This window comes from Megascapheus bottae, chromosome 27 (genome assembly GCF_031878675.1).
Source record: "Megascapheus bottae isolate mThoBot1 chromosome 27, mThoBot2.hap1, whole genome shotgun sequence".
Classification (NCBI taxonomy): Eukaryota; Metazoa; Chordata; class Mammalia; order Rodentia; family Geomyidae; genus Megascapheus; species Megascapheus bottae.
This window is the reverse complement of record NC_143535.1, coordinates 5,903,811-5,917,939: the sequence shown is the minus strand read 5'-3', so window position 1 is coordinate 5,917,939 and position 14,129 is coordinate 5,903,811. Positions and strand designations below refer to the sequence as shown.

The following is a 14,129-nucleotide window of genomic DNA, read 5'->3' as shown; positions in this document are numbered from 1 at the left end:
TGGAGTCAACGTTTGAAGACAATCTAAATCTCTACAAGAACCTTGAAAACATTCACTCTGTGATCTGGGCATTCCTAGAAAATGCCTATGGAAGTATATGATAAGTACATGATTACTTTTGTAAAGACATTGAACGGAGCATCATTGATGAGGGCAAAAACGGACGTATACATTATTTAGTCTGTACACGATTATGATATTTGTTAAACGGATCGTGTAGAGATGACCGTTTGAGATCGTGTTCTAGCTGGGTGCAGTGGTTCACACCTGTAACATCCCAGGAAGCAGAAATGAGAAGGATCACATTTTAGGGCCAGCCCAGGGGAAAAAATGAGATCCTATATCAACAGTCTGTGTGTTGTGATATGTACCCATATTCTCATCTACATGGAAGATATACATAGTATCACAATCTTAAAAAATAAAGGAAAGGGACAGAGGCATGGCCCAGGTGGTAGAGTGCCTGCAGAGCAAGCTCAGGTCCCGAGTTCATCACCCTTGTACTACCAACCAAAAGTGTGTTTTAACAGAAGGGCCTGGTGGAGGAAAGTTAGGCCACTGGAGATGTGGCCTTGAAGGGGGAAACCCTTGCCCCACTCTGCTTTTTTAATTTATCATCATTATTTTTTTCTGGTGCTGGTTTTGGGGCTTCAGCTCAGGACCTGGGTGGCGCTGGCCCTGAGCTTTTTTTTTTTTTTTTTTTTTTTTTTCCAATGCTCAAAGCTAGTGCTGTGCCATTCACAGCTCCACTTTCCATTTTTTGGTGATTAATTGAAGATAAAATCTCATAGACTTTCCTACTCAGGCTGGCTATGAACTCTGATCCTCAGCCTTCTAAGTGGCTAGGATTATTGGTGTGAGTCACCAGCACCCGTCCCTGCCTCTGCTGTTTGAGACAAAGTCTTCATGTCACCCAGACTGGCCTTCTCTCCTTTGGCCTCCCAGCTACCACGAGGAGAGCATCTCGCTCTACCACGCGCTTCCCACCTGGATGTGCTGCCTCATCCCAGGCTCAAAGGCTTTGCAGCCAGTCAATCATGGACTGAAACTGTGAGCCAAAATAAACCATCTTTGTTTATGCCAGTGCTGGGGCTTGAACTCAGGTCTTCATGATCTTGTTTGGCCTTTTGGTCAAGCCTACCATTTGAGCCACATCTCCACTTCCTCCACCTTCTTCCTCTTCTAAGGTTGATGACCTTAGGTATTTGTCACAGGTCCAGGGTCCTCATAAGCAAGAGAAAATAGTGGGAGCCAGGAGCTGTGCTCTGGAGGCAGGCAGAAGATCTCCAGCCAATCAAAAGGGCATCCTGAAGCCCGAGCTAATGAGGCACCTGGGCACCAGTCTCTTTGAAAGACTTCACTCATCAAACATGTATCAGCAACCATGATATTCCTGGCATACTGCCCCACAGCTGGGGATCAGGAGATGAAGTGCTGTCCCTGACCTGCCAGGCTGCAGAGATCAGCGAGGAAGAGGAGGGCAGCGAATGGCTGTGGGGCATGCACTTGGCCGAAGAACCCTCACCAGGGGTGAGGGAGTGGAAAGTACAGCGGGCACCTGGCAGTGGGGAGAAACTTGTCCTAAGAAACCATTACTGTTTTAAAGGATATTTTGTGTATTATACATCAGTAGTGTGCATTGGCATGTTATGTAAAAAGCTATATATGAACAGTGCAAAAAGCATCCAAATGTCACACTAAAACACCGAATCTTGAACAGTAGCAGTGGGGGGGGGGGTGGAGAAAAGAATCCAAACCCTGTGAGCATGTGTGGCTTGAGAGAGGGGAGAGAAGAGAGCGAGGTAAAAGACATGGCTGAAAACACTGATTGGGAAATGCCAGGGGTCTGCAGGTGCATAACAACTGGATCCTAATCTCCAGGGGTGGGGGCACATTTCGCCGGCACGAGCAGGGGCGAGAGGTTCCAGTGAACGTCTCTAGGCGCTGAGACCCAGCGAGAACACGGGAACACGGAGAGACAGCCTAGGAATGTTCCGAGGAGTGCGGTGTGCAAATACCTGAACAGGAAGCCGCATGTGGCTGAGCAACTGGAGCACAAAATGAGGCCCACGTGTGAGTGAATGGCCTCTAGCCACACACAGCAATGAGAAGATGATTCACAGGCAAGGGGGCGGGTCGAGGCGAGGAGGGACACCAGAGGGTCTCTGGTTTGGGTGTGTGTGTGTCATCATGTCTCATCCTCTGCTCTGGACTGACACTGTGAGCTTCCCCGCTGGGGAGGGAGAGATCATGGCCTCGCTAGGGAGGGCTGGCCCGCCCATGCTGGACGGGCCACTCAGAAAGAGCTCAAGAGGGCCCAGTCCAGGAGGTCAAAGGAGCCCTTTCAGGGCAGCACCCCTTGCAGCAAAAAGCTCACCTCTCTCCGTCACTGACAGGGGCCTCTGAGGCTGTGCAGAGGAGCTTTGACCCTGACTGAGGTCAGGCCCGCTGCCCATTCTCCCATTCCAAGCAGAAACACAGACACCAGCAGCCCCAGGGTTTGGTATGAACCCATAGCTTCCCTGCAGGGTCTTCTCTCCTGTCCTCCCCTCTCCGCCCCCATACCGATTGTTCCAGAGCTCCACTTACTGGCTGGCCAGACCCCGGGCTGGAGCAGAAGATGGTGTACTTGCGGATCACCCCATTGGGCTTGGTGGGAGGAAGCCAAGACACCACCACACTGCTGGCTGAAGAAGGGACAGCTTTGATGCCAGCTGGGGGGCCTGGAACTGAGCAGGGAGAAAGGCAGGTCAGTCTTGAGAAAGGAAGAAGGAAGTGGCAAGTGGAGAGGAGGAGCCAGACAGATGAGCCGGGAACTTGTCCTGAACGGCGTGCTAGTCTGAAACTCATATTCCTCTTGCCTCAGTCACCTTAGAGCTGGGATTGTAGGTGTGAACCACTATGTTTGCCTTATTTTTATATAGTTTGAAGTTATGCATACAAATGTAGAATTATTTGCTTAGCAAAGAGTCTTAAAATTCTTTGCATGTACATACACACATGCATGTGCATGTACACACATGATATGCTCAGAACTGGGATTTGGAACTCAGGGCCCTGTACTTGCTAGGAAGGGACTTGACCACTAAGCTATGACTCCAGCCCTATATTGGATATTAATGTTCCAGTTTTACACAGTTTGCATGGTATGTTTATTTTTTCTACCACCTTTCAATCTTGTCAAACATAATTATCATAAAAGTGTTCTCTCTCTCTCTCTCTCTCTCTCTCTCTCTCTCTCTCTCTCTCTCTCATAATATGGTGGACTTGCTATCTACAGGATTAGAATTTCTTAGACTCTGGGGCTTGATCTTTGATCAGCTTTTAATTTTTTTCAGAACTTTTATCACTTTCCTGTTCTCTTTTTCCTCTTGGATTCCTTCTCTCTGCACCCTCCATGTCCTCAATAGTCAGATTTGTTTATTTCACCAGTGGTGGGAGCATGCATAGAAATACAAAACTACAAAACTCAGATTCTACCTGAAACCCACACAGCCACCATCTGAATCTTAACATGATTCTCAAGTGATCTGTATACATATTAAAGTTGAATGATCACTTCTCTATCTCTTACCTACTCTTTTTTATTTTTATTAATCTTTTCATGCTTTACTTGGATATTTTCTTTTGATTTATCTTCCCAATCACGATTACCTCTTCAGTTATATCTAATGTCTTATTAAACTTATCAACTGAGTTCTTTCTTTCCCTGCCTCCCTTCTTTCTTCCTTCTTTTCCTCCCTTCGTTCTCCTTTCCTTTCCCTTTCATTTTTGCCTTCCTTCCTTCTTTTCTTCCTTCCTTCCTTCCTCTTTCTTTTTTTCAAGACAGGGTCCCACTATGTAGTCTAGGTTGTTCTTGAACTCATAGTCCTCTTGGCTCAGTTTCCTGTGTGCTGGGATCCTAAGTACGTACCACTATGCCTGGCTCATCTTCTGCATTCTTAATTTAGGCTATTAGTTTTTAAAAAATATTTTCCACATGACAGTTTCTCTGAACTTTTCAATCTTGTCAAGCATAATTATTATAAAGGGCATGCTTTATCTTTTTAAATTTGGAGCTCTTGTGGGTCTGTTCTTTTTCATTTTTCTTTCCCTTGATGGCTTTTGCTCACATCTCCATTTTTGTGTGCTAGACACAGCATTTGCCAAATTGCTTATAAAATGATCTGAGACTTCCAATGACATCATCTTCCTAAAGAGAAAATTCATATTTGCTTCTGATGGGCATCAGAACTTGAGTGCTAGCAAGCAGTACAGTCTGGGGTCACTTCAGTCCAAGTTCCGGGCCTGGCATGAGTCAGAGCTGGGAGGTGTAGTTTGGTCCATTTTTTATAATTCTTGTAGTAAATGTTGCTCGTGGTCTCAGCTCAGAGGGTGATTTACCACCACAACAGACCCTCAACCCCAGCGCAGCAGGCCCTGGCTGCCACTTCTTGTCCAGCACTGTGTAGCCTCTCAGCCATGCCTGTAGAGTTCAACAAACCTACCTAGGGGAGAGCGGCTCCACAGGGAATGTGAGAAGTGGACAGAATGGTTTTGTAGCTCAAGAACTGAGTGTAGCCAAGCCAGCCTGAAACTAAGTACAGACCAAGATATCTGCACTTAGCAAATGAATTTGAATTTCTAGGTTGGTACTTTATCTTTTTTTCTTAATTTCTTGAGGTCCCTTGCTCAGAAAAAAAAGTACAATTGTGACAGCAGGAATCAGAGAGAGGGGGTTGAAATGGGGCTATGGGCTTGCATGTGTCCCATACCGATTGAATGCTGACTGTGACGACTTCAACTGCAAATGGTAGAGTCCAGCACAGCAGACTGCTCACCCTCCAGTTCCTTGCAAATGGAACCTCTCCTTTGCTCCAGTTCCAGGCCCCCCACCTCTACTCTGTCCCCCCAACTTCATCTCTGTCCACCTACATTAGAGGGTGGGTCAGCCTTGGTGTAAGTTGGTCATAAGTCCATTTTGATAATGATAACACTGATCATCTTAAGTCTATTGCCTTGTCGATGCTTAGCCTAGCAAAAGGTGGGCCAACAGGAAATGCATGTAAACCCGTTGAGGGGGTTTCTGGAAAAGCTTTCTTTCATTCCCCAGAAAGGCCTGTTGACAGGAAGGGACTGACCGGCTCTTTCATTCTCTCTAACTGTGCTTCTTCTCCTGGGATGCTGGGGGTGGTGGCCATTTTGAAATCGTGGTGCACAGCTGCCATGTTGACGAGGACAGAAAGATGGGAGCCACTGGCTGAGCCAATCTTGGAGCTCTCCTCCTCAGGGCTTCGTGTTCCCTGTGGTAATAAATGTGCTCATAGACTGCTTTCCTCTTCGTTTCAGTCAGGCCTTCTGTTACATCTTAGAAGGAATTTTCCAGATAGGCTGCTTCTTGTAGCTTCACAAGGCAGCACGCTCTTCGTTTTATCCTGGGAAAACTGGAGCGTGGAGATGAAGTGACTTGATAGTCAACCACAGGGCTGGGCGGCTCTTCTGTGGAATGAGCTCCCTCTCATGATGGGGCTCCCCTGAAGGTGGGGCAGTGCTCTGTGGGGCCGGCTCCTGCTGTGTGCATGGCTCTGTAGGGGCTCTGGGTGGAGGGATGGATGGTAGTCTTAGACCCCTGCACCTCCCTCTGGGACTTTGCCCTGGTTAGTTAAATAAGTGGCCTTGACAAATTAGGAGGCAAGAAGTCTAAGGACCCCAGTCCTTCCTTCCTAGAGGCCAGGGAGGTGCCTGTGTTATGTGGCCCTGAGGTGTGGTGTAGGACCAGACTTGGGGAGCATCCCAACTTATCGACTACCCCAGAGCAGGTGGCTCTGCCTGGAGTTGCCCTAGAAAGCCTGGATGGGGGATTAATGACAGGAAAAGTAGGGCAGGCAGGTTGGTAAATGTTGAACAGCTCAGGGCTTAAGGGGCGGGGGTTAAGGGAGGGCAGGTTAACCTGGGAAGAGAGCTGGTCTAGTCACCGAGCACTGAGTAGAACAGTTTCTCCCCATGAGCAATGTCCAGACTGAGTTGCTCTTTTTCAGTGCTTCCAACCCTTTCAGTACTGTCTGCCAACTTGTGTGGACAGGACACAGACTGTCAGTCTCCACAGTCCTTGAAGAAATGGAGACTAAGAAGGAAGCCATAATGCCAACTATGGCCACCCTTTAAATGCTCACTGTGGGATAGCCAACTCTTCTTAGAGGAAAGCCCCTGGCCCAGCACATTCAGCTAAGTGACAACTGAGCTCTGGGCTGAGAGATGGGGCAGAAGATGAACGGCTTGAAGCAGGAGTCCAGAGTTGCCTGCCAGTCCTACACAATGTTGCCTTTCTACTTTGGTTCCCGGGGATTGGGCAGCTCTGAGCCCTGTTGGAAGTCCAGCTCTTCATCTGACCCTTTCCCCCACTGGGTCGACTCGGCCCCCAGCTAGCACTCACTTTCCTAGCCCTTAAATCTGGCATACTACTCTTAGGTTTGCCCACCTACATCTGTTTTTCTTCAAATTCTGTCCCCCTCCCTTTTTTTTTGTTTGTTCTTCATGGGGCTTGAACTCTGGGCCTGGGTACTGTCCCTGAGCTCTTCAGCTCAAGGCTAGTGCTCTACCCCCTGAGCCACAGGGCAACTTTTGGTTTTCTTCTGGTTAATTGGAGATAAGAGTCTCACAGTCTTTAGTGCCTGGCTTTGAACCTCCATCCTCAGATCTCAGCCTCCTGAGTAGCTAGGATTACAGGCGTGAGCCACTGTGCCTGGTTTGCCCTCCCCCCTTCCCCACTTTTGAGGAAGGGCCTTGGCTCACAGCTTCAGATGGAATCGAATCCTCTTCCCCTTCTTTCTGGGTGAAGGTGTGGCCTTTGCGGAGGCTCTGTGGGGTGAATGCCAAGCCCCTCACGTGGGCAAGGGCAAGAGGAGGGGCCTGGGGAGTGGAGGATTGTTTTAAGAAAGCAGGGGCTTTGGGGAACTGGGCAGTTGTTTGTTCATTTATGCATTGTCTGAGAGCACTTCACCATGTGCTGTGGTCAGTCATGTCCTCTGAAGCAGGACCTGAGTCCTCTGAGCCACCCTTTGGGGGCTCAAAGGGACAGAGGTGAGGACGGCGCCCTGCTCTTCCCTGGTGCCTGAGGTGGGGTTGGGAGGCGAGCCGGGGGGCTCCGGGGTTGCTGGTTCCGGGGTGGCAGGTGGTGAGCGGGCACTCACCGTCCTCCTTGGTCTGGATGTAGAGCACGCTGCTGCGGACCCCGTCCCCGGCCTGCGTGTAGGCCAGCACCTGGACGCTGTAGTTGGTGAACTTCTCCATGCCCCGCAGCTCCACCCTCTCTCGTGTCGTGGTGATGTTCTGCATCTCACCCCACTCTGCAGAGAGGAGAAGCCGCTGAGCATGGCAGCAGCGTGGCTGTGTCATGGCCCCCTCCGCCAGTCTGGGCTTTGACATTGGCTCCGTGAGGCTGGGAAGACCTCAAGACCATCTCTCGGTCTGAAGTGGTCCCGTCGTGTGAGCCTGGCTAGTGGACTTTGTACCAGCTTCAACTTGACAGTGACTCTTTAGCCTCTGTCCATCTCGCCATGTCCTCCTAAGGCATGTCCCCTTGCCGGGGCCTCTCTGGGTAGGGATGACCCCACAGAGGCTGGCTATGGAACCGGGCCTTCTCCACTGGCCGATTCTCCCTCTTATTCTGCCTTGCACCTGGCAGGATCTGGGCTGTCCACCTCCACAGGCTGCACCTGCTGCCTGCAGGGCTCAAGCGGGGTTCTGGGAGCCTCACTTCCTGTCTCCCTTCTTCAAGACTAGCGGGTGTCAGCTCTGGACAGGTGCCAGTTCCAGTGCCCACCCTCCTTCCTGCTCCTCGTGACACTCTCTGGTTGCTTTATTTGACTGTGCCAGCTGCACCCAGCTGTGGGGGCCTTGCTTGATGTGACCATGGAGTCCTTACATATACGGTTACACTAGGAGAACACACGTGCCTCTTGTGCCCCAAAAGGCTCCCTTATAGTACATCTCCGCCCCCCCCACACGTGGTCTCCACGGATAGGAAGGGGGGACCCGTGGACATGCTCCAGAGTCACTCAGTTCTAACCCGGCCTGTGAGCAGATGTTGGCCCTGCGCCTCCATCGCGGCAGACTCACCCCCATCCACGTAGAGCGACCAGAAGATGACCCGATACCCTTTGAGGACGCCATTGAGAGTGCTGCGGGGAGGCTCTGACCAGGAGATGACAGCCACGTCAGACGTGATGGACAGGGCCCGGACGTTCTCGGGGGGCTGGCTGGGTACTGCATGGGCAGGCGAGAGCCAAGCATCCTTCCAGTTAGTGAGGGATGTGTGTGACAGCTCGGTGCAGAGCCAGGTAGACAAGAAAGGGGGCCTTGTGACTCAGTGACACGAGCCACGCCTCCTTTCCCAAGTCTTTATGGTCTTAGCTACTTCTTCTCTGAGCTCTGGAAGGAGACAGACCCTAGCACAGGCCTGGGAACCCCTCATTGCTCCCCTTGTCTAGGGGTTGCACCTGCTGAACACTGCAGGCCTGGAAGACCAAGCCGGCCCAGTTAGCATCTCATTGGAGCACTGTCTACCCCATCGTCCACTGACCCTGGGTCTCAGCCCAAGTTTGGCCCCAGGGACTCCTGTGTCTGTGTGCTAGGCAAATGGGAAGGGATCTCAGTGAACTCTGGCATGGAGAGAAACGTTCCCTGAGCCCTGCAGCATTTCTAGGACTCCTGTCTTGACTCTATACATGACCATCACTAATGCCGGGCCGCTGGAAAGCCACTGTGAGGTCAGGACTGGTGGCTCTCCTGGGCTCCACCCTCTCTTCCAGAGAACTCTGTGTTCTAAGGCCCCTGTCCCCTGGATGGCTAGGGGACAGATGGCCTTCCTGTCACAAGAGAACCAGCCCCCGGGGACCTTGCATGGCCCTTTTTGCTGGCTTCCACGAAGCCAGGGACAGAGGGACAGGGGGAGTCTGCTCTGCTGTGATTGGGAGAAAAGAGGCAAAGGCTTGGAGGGAAGGTAATTATATCCTATTGCCCCACAAGAGGCAAGTCTAATTTTTATGAGCATTTAAATGATAATACATCATCCTAACGATCCTCTTTGAGAATGATTATTGTTTCATATTACTTAGGTGTAAAAATATAAGCACCATGTAATTAGGGACCCAGTGTAATAAACTAATACAGATCGCCCGTTCGAACAAAATGAAGGTAATATAATTATGGAAAAGACACTCTTGCTAAGGCAGGGGCCCTCGAATACCCCAGGAGGAGCGCTAATATTGCCAGGAAACGATCAGGACCTGACAGGCTAACGAGGGCCTTAATTAAGTATGAAAAACTGCTGAGCAAATGCTGTGGGGAACTTTCTTCCCTCTTTGCTCCTCCTTTGTTTGGAAAAGGCCTCCGCAGCCCACGTTGCACAGTCCCTGTCTGAAATCCCAGGGCCGCGCTGGCTCGGGGGGTGGAGGTCGACCCGCAGCAGCGGCTGGCAGTGTGTAGGGGCTGGGGCTTAGGGTTAGTCTGGGTGGGCTGGGTTGGAGAAGAGGATCCTGGTGGATGCCGGCCCTCTGGCTCCCAAGCACAGGAGAACCGGGGTGAAGCAGAAAGAGGACGGGACTCAGGGTCAGGCCTGGATTTTGACCAGGGCTCTGCTTTTTACTAGGTAAGTGATTCTGGACGGGTCTTTTAACCTCTGAGAACGCTGGCTACCCCTCATGGATGCAAATGTGGCTGTGATTCTCCTGGTTTATTTATTTATCGTGCCAGTCTTGGGCGTGAACTAAAGGCCTGGGCACTGTCCCTTAGCTTTTTTGTTCAAGGTTAATGTTCTACCACTTAAGCCACAGCTCTACTTGTGGCTTTTATTTATTTATTTTTGCTGGCTAATTGAAGATAAGAATCTCATGGACTTTTTCTTTTCTTTCTTTCTGTTTTTAGTCATTCATGGGGCTTGAACTCTGGGCCTGGACACTGTCCCTAAGCTCTTCAGCTCAAGGCTACCACCCTACCCCTTGAGCCACAATGCCACTTCTGGTTTTCTGGTGATGAATTGGAGATATGAGTCCCATGGTCTTTAGTGCCCTGGCTGGCTCTGACCCTCGTTCCTCACATCTCAGCCTCCTGAGTAGCTGGGATGGCAGGCGTGAGCTGCCTGTGCCGTGCTAGTATCCGTGGTCCTCAAAGGTGCTCTTTGGAGCAGCAGCAGCAGCAGCTTGCTGGGAATGAGGAGGAATGCACATTCCTGGCCCAATGCTCACAGCTGCTCACAGCTTTCCACAGCAGGGGCTGGGCCCAGCCATCTAGTTTGATGAACGCTGCTGTACTAGGTGGTGACAATGCATTTGCCTAGACACGTTAGGCTTATGGTCAGCACTCCTGTGGAGGGGTGCGTGGTGGGCTGCAGCATGGCCTCCTCCCTGGGGCTCTCTGTACCCCTCTGCAGTGTGCTGCCTTTCCTCTCTTTCCTCCCCCTTTTCTGCAGGTGGCCAGCATCCTGGGAGGACTGAAATCTGCCCAGTCCCAAAGCCCAGCTTCTGATCTAGAGCTGTAACTGGAGAAACAAAAATCTCTGAGGCTGGAGTGTGGATATTGGGACGTTTGAAAACTTCCAGAAGCCTGCAAGCAGTAGTCCAGATTTGAGAGTGCGGGGCGAGCTTGTGTGAGCGTGGGAACTTCAGTCCTTACTCCCCTGGTTAAGGGGCTGCATCTCTAGAAGAGGAGGAAGTCAAACTGCTGCTCAGGCCCAGGACAGGCTCTCAACTGCTGCAGTGCCAGGCACTGAACCTAATCCTGTGCTGGGATGACTGAGCATGCTCAGACCTCAGACGGTCACTCTCAGACTCTGGTTTGACATCAAGAACATATCTCCAAAGGACATTTTGCTGCTTTTTTCCCTTCTCTTTTGGGGAGCCATGACCAACCTGGCATCATCTCTGGTGGCAGGAATGACGCCATGTCTCCTGTCCTGATCTAGTGTAGGCTCAAGTCGCAGCTGGTTTTCTGTCTCTGTGGGCAGCAGGCACGTTCCTCCCCCTCCCCAGAAAACCCCCGGCCCTTTCATCCAAGCTGGGCTGTGGAATCCTCTCTTGTCATCCAAGAATTAAGTTTTACAATTAGGGTTATAAATACTCTCCAGGTGGGTGTTGGAACTTAGTTCTGTAGTCTCAGGTCTTTAAAACAGATTGGGGGAGGGTAGAGCCAACCTAGAGAGATGAGGGTACCTTGGCTTCTACCCATTTCCCAAGAAGCTCTGAGGGAAGAGAAATGATGTACAGGAGGTAGAGAGGTCAGAGAAAGGGCAGAGTACTCTGAGAGGAAGGGAAGGGTGCAGGGATGGAGGGACAGGTGAGGAAGCAGGTGTCAGCTGGGTTGATGGCCCACAGGTAGAGTGGAGGCAGAACCCAAGCGTGGAGAGGCAGGGCGTACAGACCCGGCATGCTGAATGGAAGAAGCCTCCCCCGAGGGTCAGGGCCTGGGTCACCTACCAGGCCAAGAGAAGCCCAGGAAGGCCCACACGGCCTGGCTGCCCACCCTGGCTCTGCCTGGCCTGGATGCCAAGCACGTCCTCGCCCTTCCCCACCCCTGGCTGCTCTCACCGTCCTCCAGGGTGGTGGCGTTGATCTCGCTGGATGAGGGGCCCGTGCCGGCCCGATTGAAGGCCTGGACCACCACCCCGTACTGGGCAAACTTCTTGAGGTTGTCCAGCGTGTAGACCTCGCTGTCACCCGTGGCCTTCATCTCCACGATACTGTACTGCCCGTTGCTGCCAGGACTGTTTTCCCGGTAGCCGATCTGGTAACCCCGGATGACGCCGTTCTGCAGCTCCTTCTTGGGGGCCTGTGAGCAGCGGGGAGGAACAGACGGAGACGCAGTGACATGCTGAGGGGATGCCCAGCAAACCAAGGTCAAGTCAAGTCCTGCCTCGGTGCCCAGTGCTCCAAAGATGCCCACGGAATGCATAAGTGAGTGGGGAGGGATAGAATGTGGCCTGGCTCAGGGGCCTGGGAGGGCTGGAACCGAAGACATCACTGGTGGAAATGACAAATGACCGAGCCAGTTCAAACGACCATGCGATCTGACCTCTTGATAGAAACCTCAGAGAACCGAAAGCCGGGTGTCAGCTCCTCCTCCTCCCCCCGGGTCCACAGCAGCGTTATTCACAATCGCCAAAGGGGAACTTAGCCCAAGTGACCAAGAACAGACAAAAGCAATGTGGTGTATGCATTCTGAGGAATATTAGTTGGTCAAGGAAGGAATGAAATTGTGAATGAAGTAGATGGAAGGACCTCGAAGACGTCAGGAACAAGCCAGTCCCCACAGGACAGACGCAGCGCAGCTCCGCTCGCAGAAGCTTTTCAAACAAGCAAATTCACAAAGACAGAAACATGGAGGTGTGCAAGGGAGGAGGGGACTTGTTTCATGGACACAGAGCCAGCCTGGGATGAACAAAAGGCCTGTGGGGTGGCTGTCCATTGCTGTGCTTACTAGTGTGAAACTGAACTTTTTTTTTTTTTTGACACCACTGGTGTTTAAACTCATGCTTGATAGAAAATCACTCCATCACTTGAGCCATGCCCCCAGTCCTTCTTACTTTTTAGCTTGCTTTTCATATAATCTCATGTCTGTGCCAGGGCCAGCCTTGAATCCTTATTTTCCCAACTCATCCCTGTAGGTAGTTTACAGGGCTGAGCCAACACATCTGGCTTGCTTGTTAAGATGAGATTTGATTATTACTATTATTGTTGTCAGTCCAGGTCTGGCCTTGAACTTCAGTCCTCCTATTTCACACCTTGCACAGCTGGGATTACAAATCTCCGTGTCCGGCCTGTAGCGCCTCTGCAGATCGGAAGGGACTGATGGGAAGGAAGGGTGATACGAGAGGGCCGGGTAAACAGAGGAAATTCCAGCAGCCGCAGTCTGAGGTTGAGACGGCATGCGCACCACTGGCTCGCATTGTGATACAAAGTCAGCCTCACACAATCCGCACACACTGATGTCCTGAGAGAAAATGTCAACGCCTGCATGCTCGCTGTACGTGACCCACCACGTCAACATATCTTCTCCTGTCTGGGACTGGGAATAAACACGTCCAGACACCTCCTGCATGTGCCCACAGCTAGACACATGTACAGCCACAAGGAGAAGTGGGTTCTTTAACCACAGGGCCTGTACATCTGGGAAGTGAGACAGAGCAGCCCCCCTTCTCCTGTGCGTACAAGTAGCAAGAATCGGATTATAAAGACAATTAAGTTAATTTAAAGGCCCACTTTTTATGGTACTAAAAAAAAAAGTGAGCTCAAAACAATTAAGTTAGTAAAACAGCCCCACTGTTTTTTTTTTAATTCAATGAATGTTTTAAATGAGCTGCAGTTTTAAGCTCACTGTTAACTCAATAAAATGAAGTTTTTAATTTAACATAATAGTTTTGAACCCACTAAATAGGTGTGTGTGTGTGTGTGTGTGTGTGTGTGTGTGTGTGTGTGTGTGTGTGTTAATTGCTTTGGCTTTCGGTTATTGCTTGAATAACGTTTCTCTCTATACTTGGACAGGCCAGTGTGCTAGGCTAGAAGTGAATGACCTTCTGCATGGGGCGTTCTGTCTGCATACACCTGTCTCCTCGCTCCTCACACTCAAGGATTTATTAGGGACACAAACACTCCTTCCAAATCCAGTGCCCGCAATTACACCTATAAACCTAGCTACTCAGGAGGTTGAGATCTAAGGATCACAGTTCAAAGCCAGCCTGGGGAAGCACAGTGTGTGAGACTCTTATCTCCAAGGAACCACCAGAAAGCCGGAAATGGAGGTGTGGCTGAAGGGGTAGAGCGCCAGCCTTGTGTACAAAAGCCAAGCAAAAGCAAGAGGCCTTAAGTTCAAGCTTTCGTACTGGCACCTATGTGCATGGCGCGCTCTCTCTCTCTCTCTCTCTCTCTCTCTCTCTCTCTCTCTCTCTCTCTCTCTCTCTCTCTCTCTCTCTCTCTCCCTCTCCCTCTCTCTCTCTGTCTCTCACACACACACCCACCCACCATTTTCCAGAGCCTGATCTCCTCATCTTCCCATGAGTACACGTTGCCTGTCCACATATTCATACAGATAAACATTTGTTTATAATGATTCAAACATCATTTTGTGGTATCAAGCAAATGTGCGATTTGGAGCCATTG

The 14,129-nt window shown here is 50.8% G+C and overlaps 1 protein-coding gene across 1 annotated transcript in view; it reads right to left on the bottom strand.

Moving 5' to 3' along the window:
* The window catches only part of Dscaml1 (DS cell adhesion molecule like 1), a 232,804-nt gene that overhangs the window by 13,804 nt on the left and 204,871 nt on the right, over positions 1-14,129 (bottom strand). The window contains exons 17-20 of the mRNA XM_090319324.1: positions 11,562-11,802; positions 8,098-8,244; positions 7,170-7,325; positions 2,590-2,729 (exon numbers count right to left, since the gene is read on the bottom strand). Coding sequence (XP_090175450.1) covers positions 2,590-2,729; positions 7,170-7,325; positions 8,098-8,244; positions 11,562-11,802 — 684 coding nt within the window. The remainder of the gene's footprint in view (positions 1-2,589; positions 2,730-7,169; positions 7,326-8,097; positions 8,245-11,561; positions 11,803-14,129) is intronic.